Below are 18,976 nucleotides of genomic sequence, written 5' to 3'. Positions count from 1 at the left end.
GTCTCTCCCCCCGTCTCTCCCCCCGTCTCTCCCCCCGTCTCTCCCCCCGTCTCTCCCCCCGTCTCTCCCCCCCGTCTCTCCCCCCCGTCTCTCCCCCCCGTCTCTCCCCCCGTCTCTCCCCCCCGTCTCTCCCCCCCGTCTCTCCCCCCGTCTCTCCCCCCCGTCTCTCCCCCCCGTCTCTCCCCCCCGTCTCTCCCCCCCGTCTCTCCCCCCCGTCTCTCCCCCCCGTCTCTCCCCCCCGTCTCTCCCCCCCGTCTCTCCCCCCCGTCTCTCCCCCCCGTCTCTCCCCCCCGTCTCTCCCCCCCGTCTCTCCCCCCCGTCTCTCCCCCCCGTCTCTCCCCCCCGTCTCTCCCCCCACCGTCTCTCCCCCCCCCGTCTCTCCCCCCACCGTCTCTCCCCCCACCGTCTCTCCCCCCACCGTCTCTCCCCCCACCGTCTCTCCCCCCCACCGTCTCTCCCCCCCCCCACCGTCTCTCCCCCCCCCACCGTCTCTCCCCCCCCACCGTCTCTCCCCCCCCCACCGTCTCTCCCCCCCCCACCGTCTCTCCCCCCCCCACCGTCTCTCCCCCCCCCACCGTCTCTCCCCCCCCCCACCGTCTCTCCCCCCCCACCGTCTCCCCCCCCCCCCCACCGTCTCTCCCCCCCCCACCGTCTCTCCCCCCCCCACCGTCTCTCCCCCCCCCACCGTCTCTCCCCCCCCCACCGTCTCTCCCCCCCCCACCGTCTCTCCCCCCCCCCCCCCACCGTCTCTCCCCCCCCCACCGTCTCTCCCCCCCCCCACCGTCTCTCCCCCCCCCCCACCGTCTCTCCCCCCCACCGTCTCTCCCCCCCCCCACCGTCTCTCCCCCCCCCCCCCCCACCGTCCCCCCCCCCCACCGTCTCTCCCCCCCCCACCGTCTCTCCCCCCCCACCGTCTCTCCCCCCCCCACCGTCTCTCCCCCCCCCCCCCACCGTCTCTCCCCCCCCCCCACCGTCTCTCCCCCCACCGTCTCTCCCCCCACCGTCTCTCCCCCCACCGTCTCTCCCCCCACCGTCTCTCCCCCCACCGTCTCTCCCCCCACCGTCTCTCCCCCCACCGTCTCTCCCCCCACCGTCTCTCCCCCCACCGTCTCTCCCCCCACCGTCTCTCCCCCCACCGTCTCTCCCCCCACCGTCTCTCCCCCCACCGTCTCTCCCCCCACCGTCTCTCCCCCCACCGTCTCTCCCCCCACCGTCTCTCCCCCCACCGTCTCTCCCCCCACCGTCTCTCCCCCCACCGTCTCTCCCCCCACCGTCTCTCCCCCCACCGTCTCTCCCCCCACCGTCTCTCCCCCCACCGTCTCTCCCCCCACCGTCTCTCCCCCCACCGTCTCTCCCCCCACCGTCTCTCCCCCCACCGTCTCTCCCCCCACCGTCTCTCCCCCCACCGTCTCTCCCCCCACCGTCTCTCCCCCCACCGTCTCTCCCCCCACCGTCTCTCCCCCCACCGTCTCTCCCCCCACCGTCTCTCCCCCCACCGTCTCTCCCCCCACCGTCTCTCCCCCCACCGTCTCTCCCCCCACCGTCTCTCCCCCCACCGTCTCTCCCCCCACCGTCTCTCCCCCCCACCGTCTCTCCCTCCCCCCACCGTCTCTCCCTCCCCCCCCCGTCTCTCCCTCCCCCCCCCCGTCTCTCCCTCCCCCCCCCGTCTCTCTCCCCCCCGGCCTTCCCCCCCCCCCCCCCGTCTCTCCCCCCCCCCCCCCCGTCTCTCCCCCCCCCCCCCCCGTCTCTCCCCCCCCCCCCCCCGTCTCCCCCCCCCCCTCTCACTCCCTCTCCCCCCCCTCTCCCCCCCTCTCTGCCCCCTCTCTCACTGTCTCCTCTCCCTTTCACCACTATTCTCTTTCAGCACAAACATGTGAATATGTTCACATGCCAAAATTTTTGGTGAGGAAGGTGGAATGAGGATTGATGCAGTGGTTCCCCCATTTTCTGTGCTCCAACAGGTACGTTTTTCAGCTGCTTCCCTTCTTTTCCCTGTTAAAGCAAGATGTGCAGTTTGTATGAAACAGATTCTATAGGTTAGTAAAGTTTTGACAGTTTATTTGTATACTTCGACACTAGTACATACTTTGACATATATAAGCAACTAATAGTTACATATGATATAAGGTTAATACAAAATTATCTCTCAGCCAATGCATGTTCACCTAACGCTGCTTTACATAAAAATTCACAACATTTTTAGGCTACATTTACAGTATACAAAAAAATGTGGTGTTTGATTTGAAAGTACAAAGAATTTCGTGTGACAAAATAATTTCTTGTAAGGTGCTTACGCTGCCAGGTGGCACCATCGAATAATTTGTAGGCCTAGACAGCCTGTATAGGCATGAGGTGCCAATTATATAGAGACACCACATCATAAAGATTTATTGGTGAAAAAATGATGACTGAAAACATAGTTTGGTATCCTCGGAATGCTTGCCATGAGTTCACAACGTCAGTTAGTACACTTATGCCTAGGCTGGCTAATAGTACATATTTTATGCACATAAGTATGGTTACTTTGATACACTGAATTTCAGTAGTGGATAATTTTGACAATTTTCCATGAACAGAAATTATAGAATTTTGGTAACCAAAAATCATGGTGCCTTTTTTTTCGAGTGGGGATTTTGTCAAGAACCACCCATGAAAAAAATGTGCTTTTATAAGCAATTTAGTGCCCATCTTAGGCTACGTCTATTGCAAAAGAATCAACTGATTTCCTTAATTTGCGTTGGCTGGAGAAAATGTGTAATGTTTAAATTTTGACCATGTACTGTATGATAGCATCAGTATGCCTGTTCTTCTTCAGTATGCAGTATGTTAGGTATACAAATGATTACTAGGTGAAGGGCTATCCAAAATACTTGGCCCCTTACCTCTATGATCAGTAGAATACAAGATGTTACCACCTGAAAAATCGGATTTTAGCGCATGGCTCTGTGAAGCGTACTGATATAAGTTATCCAATCTACCCATCTAATCTTCTGAGTTTTTACAACTGGGAAATCTGGGAAGAACCTGGAAATGTTTTCATGGCGAAAACCTCAGGAATTTTTGAGAATTTCGGGAATTTTTCATTGTTTTCAATTAAATTTTTGTACTCTAACAAAGAATTTTTCTTTAGCCCACTATTGCAGAATAATACAGCAACAGTAAAACATAAATGATATAATAACACAAAAATAAAATTTAAATTGCAAAGGAAATGCACACTCGTGTCTGCCAACAGTAAAATGCGTCAAAGACTTTGGGATGTAGACTTTGCGATACTTGGTAACAAAAACTGCTTTCAATGAGTGTGACGTCACAACTGTTCAAATTTCTGACAGGTTGTGGGAAAATATTCTGAATGGTGGTTTGAGATGCATTACTTTAGAAGTAAATTTCCTTTTATGCTAGATGAATTGTGTTACATGTGAGAATGTGTGATGAATTTCTTAAATCATGGAATTTTTGACTCTCATTCAAAACTTAATGCTTTAAGTACCACTCACTTAGAAAAATTTTGGGCCCAGAAGACCAGCCATGTATGTCATTACTTAAAATTTTACTGGCACCTTTGTGTTTGATATATCTTGAAGGGTAACACACGCTAAAAAAAGACCAATGTTCAAGGTTAGTTTTTCATATTTATTTTAGTTCTTTCATAGATTACAAATTATACAATAGTGAAGTTCAGAAGTAAAATTGTCCTTAAAAATGCAAGGACAGTTCTAGAGCAGTTTCTCATATAATTGGCTTTTCTATGGAAAAGTTGAAGTGCTCGATGGAACATATATTCAGCCAGGTAACCCATGAAATGTTTGGTGTATGGAAGTGAAATTTATAATCGTGCGTGTCAGAAATATTCAGCTGCTGCAATTTAAGATGTGCTCATAGTATCCTGCTAACCACATCTTCAGAAGAAAAAACAGCAAAAATATTTTGACAAGCAATGTTGTGTGTGAAAGCTTAGCTTTTCCTGTAGCTATACTGTATGTATATTAATTTAAACCATTAACTTCTCATAACTGTGTGTACATGCTACTTTACAGTGATGTTGCTATTGGCTGTGCCCTATGCTCTGAATATCATGGGTTGGCTAGATTGCATGACATGAGCTATGATTGGCTGAAAAAACCACATTGCACAATGCAGTCTCAGTATCAGTGCTTCGGAAGCTGCCGTGCTGTATGTGACGGAGTTTTTTAATGAAAAAAAAATTGTGTATATGTTGCTGTTCATCAAAGATATTTCTGAAATACATTGTTTTTACTGGGTTTCATTTCCTAAAGTGCTGGGAGGTTCTATACTGCTGTATAAAACCTTTATCATTCAAAGGATTGATAAGTTCTACAGCTCTGATGGAAAGTATTTTGTTACAGAACATGGAAAAAAAATACTTTCACCTGTCATGCAGTGTATTTTCACATGGGAAAAAGTGTATTTTTAACTGGGGGAAAAAATCTGCTTTTTTGTCCATATTCAAATGCTTCTAATCTCTTGTCTGAGCAACAACTATTTTCAGAAAAGACTTTAACATTTAAATTTGTATTCAGTGTAACAAATTCCTGTTTTCAGATACACTTTCCTTGCTATTGCCAGTCTGCAGTTTGTCTTCTTTACTTTGGCCATCATCAGTTGTTTTGTTGTCCATACAGGAAAACTCACTAAAAGAAGTGTGTTATTTTCTAGTCTACTTCCCTCAGCATCACTTGATTTAGTTCATCTACATCCCCTTATCCATGTTTTCCTTCATTATTATAACCTCTTTTCAAATGTCAAATGATCTCTCAGGTCCTTTGCTGTCTCAGACTGAGTTATAATGTCATCAGCAAACCTCAAAGTTTTTATTTCATCTCTCTGAACTTTAAATTTTTGTCATTATATGTATTGAATAATATTGGGGATATGCTACAGCTCTGTCTTACTCTTTTCTCAGTACCATTTCTTATCCTTGGACCCCTAAAACTGCAGTTTGGTTTTGGTATGAGTTGCTCTTGGTATTTTATGTGTACCAATTTCCAAGTTCGATACAGTTTATTCCAGTTAACAGTGTCAAAAGAATTTTCCAAATCTAGAAAAGCTGTAAATGTAAGTTCCCTTTCTTAATTTTATCTCCTAAGAAAAGTTGTAGGGCCAGTGTTGCCTTGTGTGTTCCAACATTTTCCCACAATCATGTTGATCTTCTTCCCTGTTGGCTTGTAATAGTCTTTACAGTCTTCTGTAAATAATTCATGTCGGTATATCAAACAATGGAAAATCCAGCATGGAATGTAACAATATTATGAAAAGGAAAGTCGCTACTCACCATATACTGGAGATGCTGAGTCGCAGATAGGCACAACAAAAAGACTGTCGCAAAAAAATGTTTTCGGTCATTAAGTCTTTCATCAACAATAGACATGGGCGCGCGCGCACGCACACACACACACACACACACACACACACACACACACACACACACACACACACACACACACACACACACACACACAGTCTGAGGTGGTTTCAGTTGCCTGAGACTGCAGTCGTGTGTGTGAGTTGTGTTTGTTTGTCTATTCTTGAAGAAGGCCTTATTGGCTGAAAGCTTTATTTGTGACAGTCTTTTTGTTGTGCCTATCTGCGACTCAGAAAGTCCGCTTTATGGTGAGTAGCAACTTTCCTTTTCATAATATTGTTTCCATGTCAGTATATTGAAACCATGACTTATTACACTTACGGTTCTTTAGTATTCACATCTGTTAGCACTGATTTCTTTTGAATGGTATTATTACTTCCTTCTTGACATGCGAAGATATTTCACCTGTCTCATATGTCTTGGTTACCAGATGGTATAGTTAAATCCTGGTATGTTTTCCCAAGGATCTCAGTAATTCTGTGGGAATGTTGTCTGCTCCAGGTGCCTTGTTTTGACTTGCATCTTATAGTGCTTTGTCAAATTCTTCTCACTGTATCTCCCACTTCATCTTCATATGTAGTTAGCTGGCGTAAGTTGATCTCTTGTCAGTTGCAGTGGACTGTGCATGGCAGTTTTGTGGGCCTACCGCAACCAACAAGGTAATGCGATTTTCTAAATGTCTCTATAGCAACACCTAATTGTTGTTACAGCTCTTTGGGGGCTACTGTTTTTGCCTGCAGCCATTGGTGCTTTGCAGTAAGCTGACATAAATGCTACTGGCTGTCAAGGATGTTCATACTCTGTCTCAACTATAATTCTTCCCTTAACATAACATTGTCTTAAAGTTTGCTTCTTTTGTGTAGTTCTTCTCTGTATTACTTCTACCTTTCAATCTTTCCTCCTTTGTGCAGTGCAGGCTTCCAAGCTGAGCTCTTGTTATTCATAGAACTGCTTCTTTTTTCTCCAGAGGTTGCTTTAGTTGTCCAAAAGACAGCATCCATAATTCCTGCAGACAGATGTGCTTCAGCAGTTATGTATTTCTGCATTGCCATTTTGCACTTACTGTCAACCTCACTTTTTATACATCTGTATTCTACTTTTCCAGCTTCACTTCCTGCAATTTTATAGTTTCTCCTTCCATCAATTACATTAAATATCTCATGTGTTATGTAAGAATTTTACTGCACTTTGTCTTTTTGCACATTTGATCATTTGCTGCTTCACAATCTCATCTTTCAAAGTTACCCATTTGTCTTCTGTTGTATTCCAGTTCCCTGTTTGTCAGCCATTGACTAAGTTGCCTTTCAAACTCTCAACAACCAGTGATTCTTTTTGTTATCCAGGTCGCATCTCTCTAATTTCCTATATTTCTTCAGTTTTAATCTACAGTTTCTAATCAGTAAATTATGTTCTGATGCCACATCTGGCTCCACAGATGTTTTGCAGTTTAAAATCCGATTTTGAAATCCTTGTGTTATTACTTGAAACCTTTCAACATTTCCAGGTCTCATCCAAGTATATAGTCTTCTTTTGTCACTTTCTGAAACCAAGTGTTGGCAATGATTAAATTATTCTATGTGCAAAATTCTACCATACAGCTTCCCCTTTCATTACTTTCTGCCCAGTCCATGTTCTACTATTTGTCCTTCTTCCTTTTCCTGTAACTGAATTCCAGTTCCTCATTCCTCTTCACATCTCTGTTAAAGATTTTAATAATTTCCTGTATCTCATCATACATTGTTTCGTCTCCTCATTATCTGCAGAGTTAGTAGGTGTATGAACTTGTACTACTTTGCTGTCTGTGTTTGCTATGATGATGGATTCACTGTGTTGTCCAAACTAGCCTCATCCACATTATTTTCTTATTTTTTATTAGAACTCTTCATGTGACCATGTTATATTCTTTTTGCCACTGCACTTCACTAATTCCCACTGTATGAAGTTTCAACCTATCTATTTCTTTGTTTAAACTGTCTTAACATGCACACTATGGGTCTAACATTCCACACTATATTCTGTAGACCGTTTATTTTTCTTGATATTGTCCTCCTGAGCAGACCCCATAGGAGAGATCAAAAAAGGGGACTTAATAATGCTGTAATATTTATCGAAGAGGATGACATTGAGAGAGAGTGGCTGTCGGAGGGAGGAATATCAGTGCCTGAATCAGTAACAGTCCAAATAGATATAAGATGCAGTCATTAGGTAGACATGAAAAGACTTGGGCAAGATATATTAGTGAGGAGAGCTACACAAATCATTGTATGGACTAGTGACTATAGAAGTGACAAAAGAAAGATTCCCATATTTTTTACAAATAGAAAACATTGTTTAATGTTACTAATTTATACATAATTGAGAAGCTAACACTTTTGTCATTTTTCAACATAGTCTCCATTTTTTTTAAGACGCTTTTGTAGACGGTGCTCCAGCTTTTGTATTCCTAGGTCGAAGTAGTCTCCTGCCAACCCATTGAGGAAGTGTGTGATCTCTGCTTGGATTTCACCATCCGTCTTGAAGCGTTTGCCACCTAAGTGTCCCTTTAGCTTAAGGGAAGAGGTGATAATTGCTGGGGGCTAAGTCCGGGCTGTACATGGAATGGGGCATAGCAGTCCACACAAATATCTTCAAAAGCTCCTGTGTTTGAAGAGCGACGTGGGGTTGAGTGTTGTCTTGAAGAAGCACTACTCCCTCCATCAGTAGTCCTCTCCGGTGATTCTGAATTGCTTCCGGAGGATGGTCAGTGTTTCACAATATCTGTCAGACTTTATTGTCGTCTCAGGTGGCATGAAATCAATGAGGATACCCCCTTCTGATCCCAAAACACAATTGCCACAATCTTTCATGCCAACTGCGTTTGTTTGAAATTCTTTGGTGGCGGTGAACCAGAGTGACGCCACTGATGAGACTGCTGTTTTGTTTCAGGGGTGTAATGAAACAGTTTCATCTCCCGTGACGATGGAGTCCAACAGCTTCTCCTTGTTGCCTCCCCACCTCACATTGTTGAAGAATCTTTAGAGCACAGTCAACGCGTTGCTCCTTGTGTCCGTCAGACAGCATCCGGGATACCCGGGGTACCCAATGTTTTTGTTCAAGTTCTTTAATTGTGCCGTGGGAAGCTTCACGAATGCTTTCAACAAGTTCACGGTCAGTGACCCTCCAATCTGTGAGCAGCTCACTGTTGATTTTCTGGACAATCGCATCTGAAACTGGTGGTTTTCCACTCTGTTCTTCATCATAAATTTCCATGTGACCCTCAGCAAAAGCCCTGCACCATTTGCCGACATGCGTGAATGGTCATGCACTCTTCACTGTAAACTTACGTCAGTTGCTGATTAATCTCCACAGATGGTAACTTCCTTGTGTGGAGAAACCAGATTACTTCTCAAACCTCGCACTTGGCAGGAGTGGCGATCAACACTTCCATCTCTGACAACCGCCAAGCTGTCAAATCACGGATAGGTGGGCTCATAGTGTGGGATAACCACTGCACACGGTGCTGTTGTCGGATTTAGTCTAGCACTGCCCTTCAAGGCTGTAGCTCATTTAGAACCTTATTTTTGGTACAACCCCCGTAATACCACAGAGAACCTGAAACCAGTTGTCATAAATAGTTCTGGAGATAGATTGAAAGTTGCTAACATACACTCATCTTAAAGTTATGAAAGAACCATATCAAAAATGACAACAGGTATTGAAATTGTAAATAAATTGGTCTCTGGATATGATGCTAGTTTTCAGTTAGCATACTGGACTCACTCTCGGGAGTATGACAGTTCAAACTCGCGTCCAGCCATCCTGATTTAGGTTTTCCGTGATTTCCCTAAATCGCTTCAGGCAAATGCCGGGATAGTTCCTGTGAAAGGACATGGCCAACTTCCTTCCCGATCCTTCCCTAACCCAATGGGACCAATGGCCTTGCTGTTTGGTCCCCTTCCCCAAATCAACCAACCAACAAACAACGTAAGCAATCAGCTAATTTTCAATTTCCTTATTGCATTATTGGTTTCAAGAATATCAGCCCTATCTTCAGATGCATCTTCTATTTATACATCTAATCAATGTTTAATTAACTGTGGGATTATAGCTTGCTGATCATCACTGCATCACTGATCAACAACATGCAACAAACCTGTGTGTACAATAACACAAAACTGACACCGTAGCAGTCACCAGTTGTAGAATACTGCCAATCACTGTGGTGCCAAGTTTGTGTAGTGGTGTGGACACAGGTTTGTTGCACGTATTGTTGATCAGTGATGCCAGCAAGCTGTGGTCCCAGGGAAGTTAACCTAGCATTGATTAGATGTATAAGTAGGAGGTGCAGTTGAGCCGGTAGTCCAGAAATCAATACTGCAATAAAGAAATTGTAAAGTATTCTTGCAGACAGAGGCCAGTTCATTTATAATTTCAATTCATCACACAGCTGCCTTCTGTTACAATGTGAAATTTAAGTACGATGGATATTGTCTTATTAGATTCATTCAACAAATACATCATCAAATCTCTTGCACAGAAAATGTTGTGTGACCTTTGCTTGAAAACATAATTTCACAACTTCAAAGTTTCAATTACTATATTTACACATTTAATTTTGCAGTACTTTATAGGTAATAGATTTAGTTTCACATTTATCACTGTTTACAATTTTTCTACATCACTGAAATACTAGATCTCTTGATCATGATGTTGCCACACTGCTTTGTATTTTTTTAACAAGTTCCATAATCCAGTTTCTGTTTCACAGCTCTCAAATAGTATCTAGTAAGTTTTGCGCAAATTAAAATTAACCTTTATTTTCCACTGTATCAGTCATACAATTTTTATGGCAGTTACTAGTGTCTGTCTAAAGCTGCCTATGTTATCAGTTGTGGAAGGAATAAAACCAGTTACTATGTACATTACAATTGTAAACCATAAAACATGTTCATATATCCATTTCTTGCTAGTCATGTTAGGGCAGCAGGTACTGCTGGTTGCATAGGTAGCTTCATAGATTTTAAGATAGTTTTTTTTAGACTAAAACTAGCATAAAAAATATGCAACTGTAATGGTGAAAGAGGGTAATTTTGATATCACACAGCATGTGTGACTCTATACCCAATAAATATTTCAGGAATAATAGTTTTGTGGAAGTTATTTGATTTCTTTACTTTTTTACTTCATTTTCCTGTTTTGGTTCTTGGGAGATGTTGTTTAAAATGACAAATCATTTTAAGTTAAGGTGCTGAAAGTAATTGTTTACAGTGTCATTTGCTTTTTTGTTCACAGGATGTATGGCCTGTTCCAGACAGCTTTCTACTTTGGTTACATGGCACTTTTCAGCCTGGCACTGGGAATCATGTGTGGGACTGTTGGCTACGTTGGCACCAGCTTTTTTGTCAGAAAAATCTATTCCACAGTGAAAATTGACTAAATTTTGAAGTGCTGAAATTTATGTATCAGTTTAAACAATGAAACATAGTTTCAGTATGAAACTGTTTTATATTTTGTGCTGTGTGGAAGCTAATTTCTGCAAATAATTTCCTTCCACAAAGAAAAGAAATGATGGACCAAGAAATTTAGAGCAAAGTTGGAAGCATCTAAATGTGTGTTAAATTATAGAGAATGTACTGCCATTTTTTTATTGTGTGGATAAAAAATAGCCAGTGTTTGAGAGAAGTGCTTAATTTACGGAACTGAGAGATGGTATTTCATATAATCAAAAAATGAAGCAGATCAAAGGATGTGAAATGCACAACTAATGAAAGCAAGTTCTTCATGACTGTTTGTACAAATAGATTTTTATTTTTATTCATTTTTGACTCCTTTTGTGCAGGACACCATAAATATCACGAAACTTTTAAAATTTCGTCAGCCGATTCTCTGAGTCTTTCTCTCTTTTCGTTGTTAGCTTGGGACAAAAAAAAACATGTACACAATTTAGTTTGAACTGTGGATTCATTGCATTTTTAAATATTGTGAGAAGTAACTGAAGAAAACTGAAAAGTAAAATTGCCCTGCATCTAAATCTGTGTAAGTGGTTACACTCAGTTGGTATTGAGTGCGTTTGCGTGTGCACGTGTGTGTCGTGGATGAATGTGTGGCTGATTTTTCATCAGTTAAAGTCTTATGTACTTTTAGAACTTTTTTCTCTGTTGTAATGATAGATTAAAGCGTGCATATAATCTTAATATTCCTCTTGTTGGTTGCTTTTTTTAAACTGTATATAATGAGGACAATAGTTTAACCATAGGTAGTACTGCTATCCTTCACCAGTTTGTATGAATGAAAGAAAGAAAGTTAAAAATCCTTTTATTACAAAAACAAACAATTTTCCATAATCTATCAGCAAAATGTTTGTTTTAATGCCGTTCCTCTTTTTTAATCTGTAATATGCAAAAAGTGGACAAATATGAAAACTGTGCAACAGAAATTGGTAATATATCAAAAGAAAATAGGAAGAATGTATGAGTAGATGGGGTGCATTTTTCTGTAGTATACGTTTGTGTGCGTGTAAAGTAAGACATCATTCTAGCACGTTTGGCACTGACTGTTACCTCTGCTGAAGGAAAACATACTAATAATAAACCATCTTTTAAATACCTAAAAATAAGGGATATGATTGTGCTCTGCTGTGAGACAGATGATGTGTAAACTGGAGAATGCTATATCGAACTTGTGATACCTGCCTTAATGTAGCTTGTTTTGGTGCTGTAGAATGTAGAGTATTGAAGAAGTGTCAGACTGCTGCCGAATACTTGTACTGTACAATGTATGCATATGAAGGTTTGGAAGGCTGTATTGAATATAGGAGGACTTTCTTATTAATTGTGACTTACTTGCTAGTCATGTTAGGATGGTGACTGTTTCTGATCTATGATTGATTGGCCAACATAATGTACCATGTTTTAAAATGGTTACTTTATGAAGATTGTGTAAAATTTGTAAATGTAATTCCATTTGAGTAAGTACCTCTACACATTCTAAATAAAGTTTCCGTATACTTTTTTGTGATTTTATAACACATTCCTGTGTTCAGTTTATAACTTAAAAGAAGAGATCTTAACAGTTGAATGTTGTGCACCTCACTACACCCTTTGTGACAAGTCAGTAATACACATTTTTGTATGTTGCCACTGCAGGTTGTAGTACAAATAACTGAAACAGTTTGTTTGTTCAGAACTTAAAAACAGGAAAGCTGTGATAGACCACAAGTGGAATATTTACTTAAAATATAATAGCTTCGTGGCTTAAATCCTGATTACCTTCAGATTTTTGTCGCAGCTACGAAGTGTTCATTTGGCATCAGTGTGACTGATTAGCAGTTGTGATGTATACAAGGTGGCCAATGTATGCCATTTAAATATTTGTTTACTTATGTTGTTATTTGACAGTAGAGAAAATGTGGCATACTTGTGTAACTGTAAAAGCAAAGAAATGGCCTTGCTTTTGTGAGCAACTGTTTTGTAACAGTTCTGTATTTTACTCTGGTTATGTAAATTACTGTATTTTAAATATTTAATTTGTGCACTTTTTTTATTGTTTGAATTATCTGCGTAGGATGGCTGAAAGTTTTACACGTTGTCTTCAGTTATCAATAGTTGTTCAGGATAAAACTTCAGATTATGAAATAAGTATAGGCAAAACTGTGGAGTCCCCTCTATTCAGATCATGTAATTCCATTTTCATTAAAAGTCTTTCATATGTGATTGACTGCAGGACTGTATAAGGCTTTGTTAAGTACCCAGGTAGGCTCTCCTGATATACCTGGAAATGACACTGTAATCTTCTTTTGTCATTGCACAATGAACAAAGTTGTAAGAATAAATAAAAATCTACATACTAATATATGCTGTTGAATATGGCTCGCCACCATATAGGAAGTGGATCTCAGTTTACTTGAGGATTGCTACTCATTGCACAAAAGAATGTGAATGAATTGAGTAGTCAACAAGGAAGCTGATAATGAAGCTTTTGAGATATAGACTACTCCCCATGTGGCAAGTAAATAACCTGAAAAAAGTTTCATTGAAGTTGAAGCCAGTAGACATTCATGTCTGCTTATTATATATATGGAAACAATGCATATTAAGAACTATTTGGCGTGCCACGAGAATAGGAAAGTTTTTCACTCTTTCACAAGTGAGAATGATTGAACGCAATGGAAAATAATTACTGAACTCTTCAGGATTAAAGCTCTTTGGTTTTTACCTACATTAAAAGAATGTTAATCATAAACAAGTTATCTCTTAAATAAATTTGGTATGTTTACTCATCCTTTCCCAGCACAGGAGTTCTGAGGAAACAGGATATAATGGTGTGAGTTATACCAAGAGTACTTTCTTTTTAGCTTCTTATGATGGGTTCGAGCAGGCAGTACTACATAAGTTATAAATTAAGATGTACTGTGAAATTAGATAAATTGAACCACTTTCAGTATTGTTTCACTCATTTTCCATTCCTGCAGAAAAATCTATTTAACTGCAACCAGAATGTGAGTTTCAAGAGAAAGAAGATCCTGCTGGGAAAAGTCGGAGTACTTTACTTCTATAGAGTAGATTTTTAAAAATATATTGGTATTTCAAGGGAGGAAGCTACCAGAAACTGTGTGACTTTATCAGAACTTGTAGACTGGCGAGATTGAGTCATTGTAGAGTGCCTTTAACAGTTAAGTTGTTTCAGAATGTATGGAAGAAATTATTTAAGGAATGCTGGTAATAATGCTGTGTTGTTCGGGTATTTACCAAACAATGCCAAAAATGTTTTCTTTAATAGACTTCTCTGCAATGTTCTGTTGATCAGACAACAACACTACAATTGCCAGCGTAATTCCATCTGCTGAAATAAATATTGTTAGTTGTCCCTAATTTTCTTCTAGGATTTCATACAACTCTCCTGCTTCATTCTCTAAAATGTCATTCTGGACCACCGTCAAAGTTTTTTGCAGTGTTTCATCAGTGAGCCAGGGTTTCTTTATACTTCCTTGGCATCAAAGATAAAACTAAACTAGAACAAAATGACCTTAATTTCTTTACAGATGTTACTAAATTGTGAAAAGATATTCACTGTCAGATGAATGTAGCTTCAGATGCATAAGGGTACTTTTAACTCAAATTTCAAGTTACCCCATGCATGACTACACAGCTAAAAACCTAAAATAATAAAATTGTAAGGAGATGGAATCGTTGTCTGATATTTATCTTCAGGAGGTGAAATTCTAAGTATTGCTGAGAGGCAGAAATAAAGGTACTCAAAAAAAATCTTAGCTTTCGGAGCTTTTAGTTGCTTCCACAGGGAGCAAATGTGGCTAAGTTGGAGAAGGGTAAAAAAAGGGGGCAGCTTGGCAAGACCCCAGGATGAGAGGTACCTATCCTTTCTGAGGAGGATGAGGAAACATCTTTGCTTCACTGGTCCCTCTTGTCCTGGATGCTACCTGATATGCCCTTCCTTTCTTCAATAGTTACATTTTAAACCTAATAATGAAGTGCTGTGTCACTAATGTTTGAATTTTTCTAACAGGTAGAATATAAAAACAGCACAGTCAACATTGGTAAAACAAATGTCTGCATGAAGCCTTGTATGGGATTTCATTTTATCATTGGTGCTCAGTACATGTATTTTATTAATGGCTGAGCATCAGTTTGCAGATTACCAATAAACTTAATCTCAGATCAAAAGATCTGAAAATTTTTAAAAGATATATTTTTGGATATTAATACGTGTACTTTGTATTTCTGGTATGGCATATGTGAATGTAAATAAAGCTATAGCTCAGAATAAACAGTTAAAAAAACTGTGCTACAACAAGGAAATTAGAAAGCATGTGAGGGTGTGATGTGGAATCTCAAACAAGAAATAAACACAAGCTTTCTGTTTTAAAGAGTGTTTAACAATTGGAATGTTCGATATGAGCTTTGAATTCCTGATCTTATTGTGCTGTTTAGGAGGAGGCAGTGAATAAGCGAGAAGATACAGCCAGGTGGGTAAGAAACAAGTCTTTGGGAATGTAAAAGAAATAAGAGACCTAATTTAAAATTGAACATAAAAATGATGATAGTTCGACATGATTATTCAGTCACATAGTGTTCAGAATAATAGAAGTCAAAAGAGGAACACACACACTATGAAAATCAGTAAAAACCAGTAAGAAAAGTGCTGGGGGGAGAAACTGGCAAAGTATCAAACTAGGTCAGAAGGCTAATTGTGAAGAAAAGGAGATAAAAGCAGAAGCTAAACAGCAACACCTGAGTCACAAGAAATTGAGAACTGATAAGAACTAGCAGTGTATCTTAAAAGTAAATTCTCACCCACATGTTGTTGAACTTATTACATATTTCCTATATTTGAAAAGGATAGACTGCTACTCAACAGACTCATGTGTCAAACTGCATGCGGGCACAATGGAAAAGTGCCATACATTTAAGCATTCAGAGTCCTTCAGAAAAACGCGCGCGCACACACACACACACACACACACACACACACACACACACACACACTCACTCTACTGTCTCAGGGCCACAGCAACCGGAAGCAGTGGCCATGTAAGTAAGTTGTGCTTGTGTAGATGGACACACACACACACACACACACACACACACACACACACACACACACACACACACACACCTACTGTCTCAGGGCCACAGCAGCTGGAAGCAGTGGCCATGTATTTAAGTTGTGGTGGTGTAGATGGGTGTGTGTTTCCTATTTTACAAGGAGGATTTTTTTGTCCAATGGCTTCAATGTTTAGCAGTCTTTTTCATTGTCCTTGTCTGCAAGCGAATACCTCCTCTCTGTGGTGAGTAGCAACTTACCCTTTCCATATTGTTGTTATCCCATTGTGGATTTTCCATTATTTGATACTGCATATATTTGCCATTTAAAGTTTTGGTGAAGGATGGTGGGCCAATATGAAACATGGTTGCGTTTGTACTGATACATAATGTTGCTCTCATGTGTGGTACTGTCACTGATGAAATAAGGATACGATTTAGTTTTATTGTTATGAAAACATGCTTCATATAACTAAGCTGGGTATTGCAATGAAGCTTTGGATTTACTTCATCATCATCATCATTTAAGACTGATTATGCCTTTCAGCGTTCAGTCTGGAGCATAGCCCCCTTATAAAATTCCTCCATGATCCCCTATTCAGTGCTAACATTGGTGCCTCTTCTGATGTTAAACCTATTACTTCAAAATCATTCTTAACCAAATCCAGGTACCTTCTCCTTGGTCTGCCCCTACTCCTCCTACGCTCTACTGCTGAACCCATGAGTCTCTTGGGTAACCTTGCTTCTCCTATGCGTGTAACATGACCCCAACATCTAAGCCTGTTCGCTCTGACTGCTACATCTATAGAGTTCATTCCCAGTTTTTCTTTGATTTCCTCATTGTGGACACCCTCCTGCCATTGTTCCGATCTACTAGTACCTGCAATCATCCTAGCTACTTTCATATCCGTAACCTCAACCTTGTTGATAAGGTAACCTGAATCCACCCAGCTTTCGCTCCCATACAACAAAGTTGATCCAAAGATTGAACGGTGCACAGATAACTTAGTCTTGGTACTGACTTCCTTCTTGCAGAAGAGAGTAGATCGTAGCTGAGCGCTCACTGCATTAGCTTTGCTACACCTTGCTTCCAGTTCTTTCACTATGTTGCCATCCTGTGAGAATATGTATCCTAAGTACTTGAAACCGTCCACCTGTTCTAACTTTGTTCCTCCTATTTGACACTCAATCCGTTTATATTTCTTTCCCACTGACCTTACTTTCGTTTTGGAGATGCTAATCTTTATACCATAGTCCTTACATTTATGATCTAGCTCTGAAATATTACTTTGCAAACTTTCAATCGAATCTGCCATCACAACTAAGTCATCCGCATATGCAAGACTGCTTATTTTGTGTTCACATATCTTAATGTCTCCCAGCCAGTCTATTGTTTTCAACATATAATCCATAAATAATATGAACAACAGTGGAGACAGGTTGCACCCTTGTCTTACCCCTGAAACTACACTGAACCATGAACTCAATTTACCGTCAACTCTAACTGCTGCCTGACTATCCATGTAAAGACCTTTAATTGCTTGCAAAAGTTTGCCTCCTATTCCATAATCTCGTAGAACAGACAATAATTTCCTGCTAGGAACCCAGACATATGCCTTTTCTAGATCTATAAAGCATAGATACAATTCCCTGTTCCACTCATAACACTTCTCCATTATTTGTCGTAAGCTAAAGATCTGGTCCTGACAACCTCTAAGAGGCCTAAACCCACACTGATTTTCATCCAATTGGTCCTCAACTAATACTCGCACTTTTCTTTCAACAATACCTGAGAAGATTTTACCCACAACGCTGATTAAAGAGATACCTCTGTAGTTGTTACAATCTTTTCTGTTTCCATGTTTAAAGATTGGTGTGATTACTGCTTTTGTCCAGTCTGATGGAACCTGTCCAGACTCCCAGGCCATTTCAATTATCCTGTGTAGCCATTTAAGACCTGACATTCCACTGTATTTGATAAGTTCCGACTTAATTTCATCCACCCCAGCTGCTTTATTGCACTGCAATCTATTGACCATTTTCTCCACTTCCTCAAATGTGATCCGATTTCCATCATCATTCCTATCCCATTGCACCTCGAAATCTGAAACATTACTGATCGTATTTTCACCTACATTGAGCAACTCTTCAAAATATTCCTTCCATCTGCCCAAGGCATTCACAGGATTCACCAGCAGTTTTCCTGACCTGTCCAAAATACTTGTCATTTCCTTCTTATCTCCCTTTCGAAGACTGCTAATTACACTCCAGAATGGTTTTCCAGCAGCTTGACCCATAGTCTCCAACCTGTTTCGAAAGTCTTCCCAAGATTTCTTCTTGGATGCTGCAATTATCTGTTCGGCTTTGTTTCTTTCTTCAACATAACTTTCTCTGTCTACCTGAGTTCTAGTATGTAGCCATTTTTGATACGCCTTCTTTTTCCTTTTGCAGGCTGCCTTGACTGTGTCATTCCACCAAGCTGTTTGCTTCATCCTACTTTTACACACTACTGTTCCAAGACATTCTTTAGCCACTTCTAGTACTGTGTCCCTGTACCTTGTCCATTCCTTTTCCAATGACTGTAATTGACTACATTCAGCTAACTGGTACCTGTCTGAGATCGCTGTTATGTACTTGTGCCTGATTTCCTTATCCTGAAGTTTCTCCACTCTTATCCTCCCACATATGGACCTGACCTCCTGCACTTTCGGCCTCACAATCCCAATTTCACTGCAGATTAAATAATGATCAGTGTCATCAAAGAATCCCCTGAATACATGTGTGTCCCTCACAGCCTTCCTGAATTCCTGATCTGTTATTATATAGTCAATGGAAGATCTGGTTCCCCTGCCTTCCCAAGTATACCGGTGAATGTTCTTATGTTTAAAAAAGGAGTTTGTGATTACTAAGCCCATACTGGCACAGAAATCCAAGAGTTGTTTCCCGTTCCTGTTGGCCTCCATATCCTCTGCAAATTTACCCATGACCTTTTCATACCTTTCTGTACGATTTCCAATCCTGGCATTAAAATCCCTCATGAGCAGAACACTGT

General features: G+C 41.0%; 1 protein-coding gene across 1 annotated transcript in view; it reads left to right on the top strand.

Annotated features, from left to right (window-relative positions):
* Window positions 1–13,214, top strand: part of LOC124774988 (transmembrane 9 superfamily member 3) — a 99,525-nt gene extending 86,311 nt beyond the window's left edge. The window contains exon 11 of the mRNA XM_047249734.1: window positions 10,658–13,214. Within this exon, the coding sequence (XP_047105690.1) occupies window positions 10,658–10,802 (145 nt within the window). The 3' untranslated portion in view covers window positions 10,803–13,214. The remainder of the gene's footprint in view (window positions 1–10,657) is intronic.
* The last annotated feature ends 5,762 nt before the right edge of the window (window positions 13,215–18,976 follow it).

The sequence above is a fragment of the Schistocerca piceifrons genome, chromosome 2, assembly GCF_021461385.2.
Source record: "Schistocerca piceifrons isolate TAMUIC-IGC-003096 chromosome 2, iqSchPice1.1, whole genome shotgun sequence".
Taxonomy (NCBI): Eukaryota; Metazoa; Arthropoda; class Insecta; order Orthoptera; family Acrididae; genus Schistocerca; species Schistocerca piceifrons.
The sequence above is the reverse complement of the archived record's forward strand: the minus strand, read 5'-3'. Positions and strand labels throughout refer to the sequence as shown.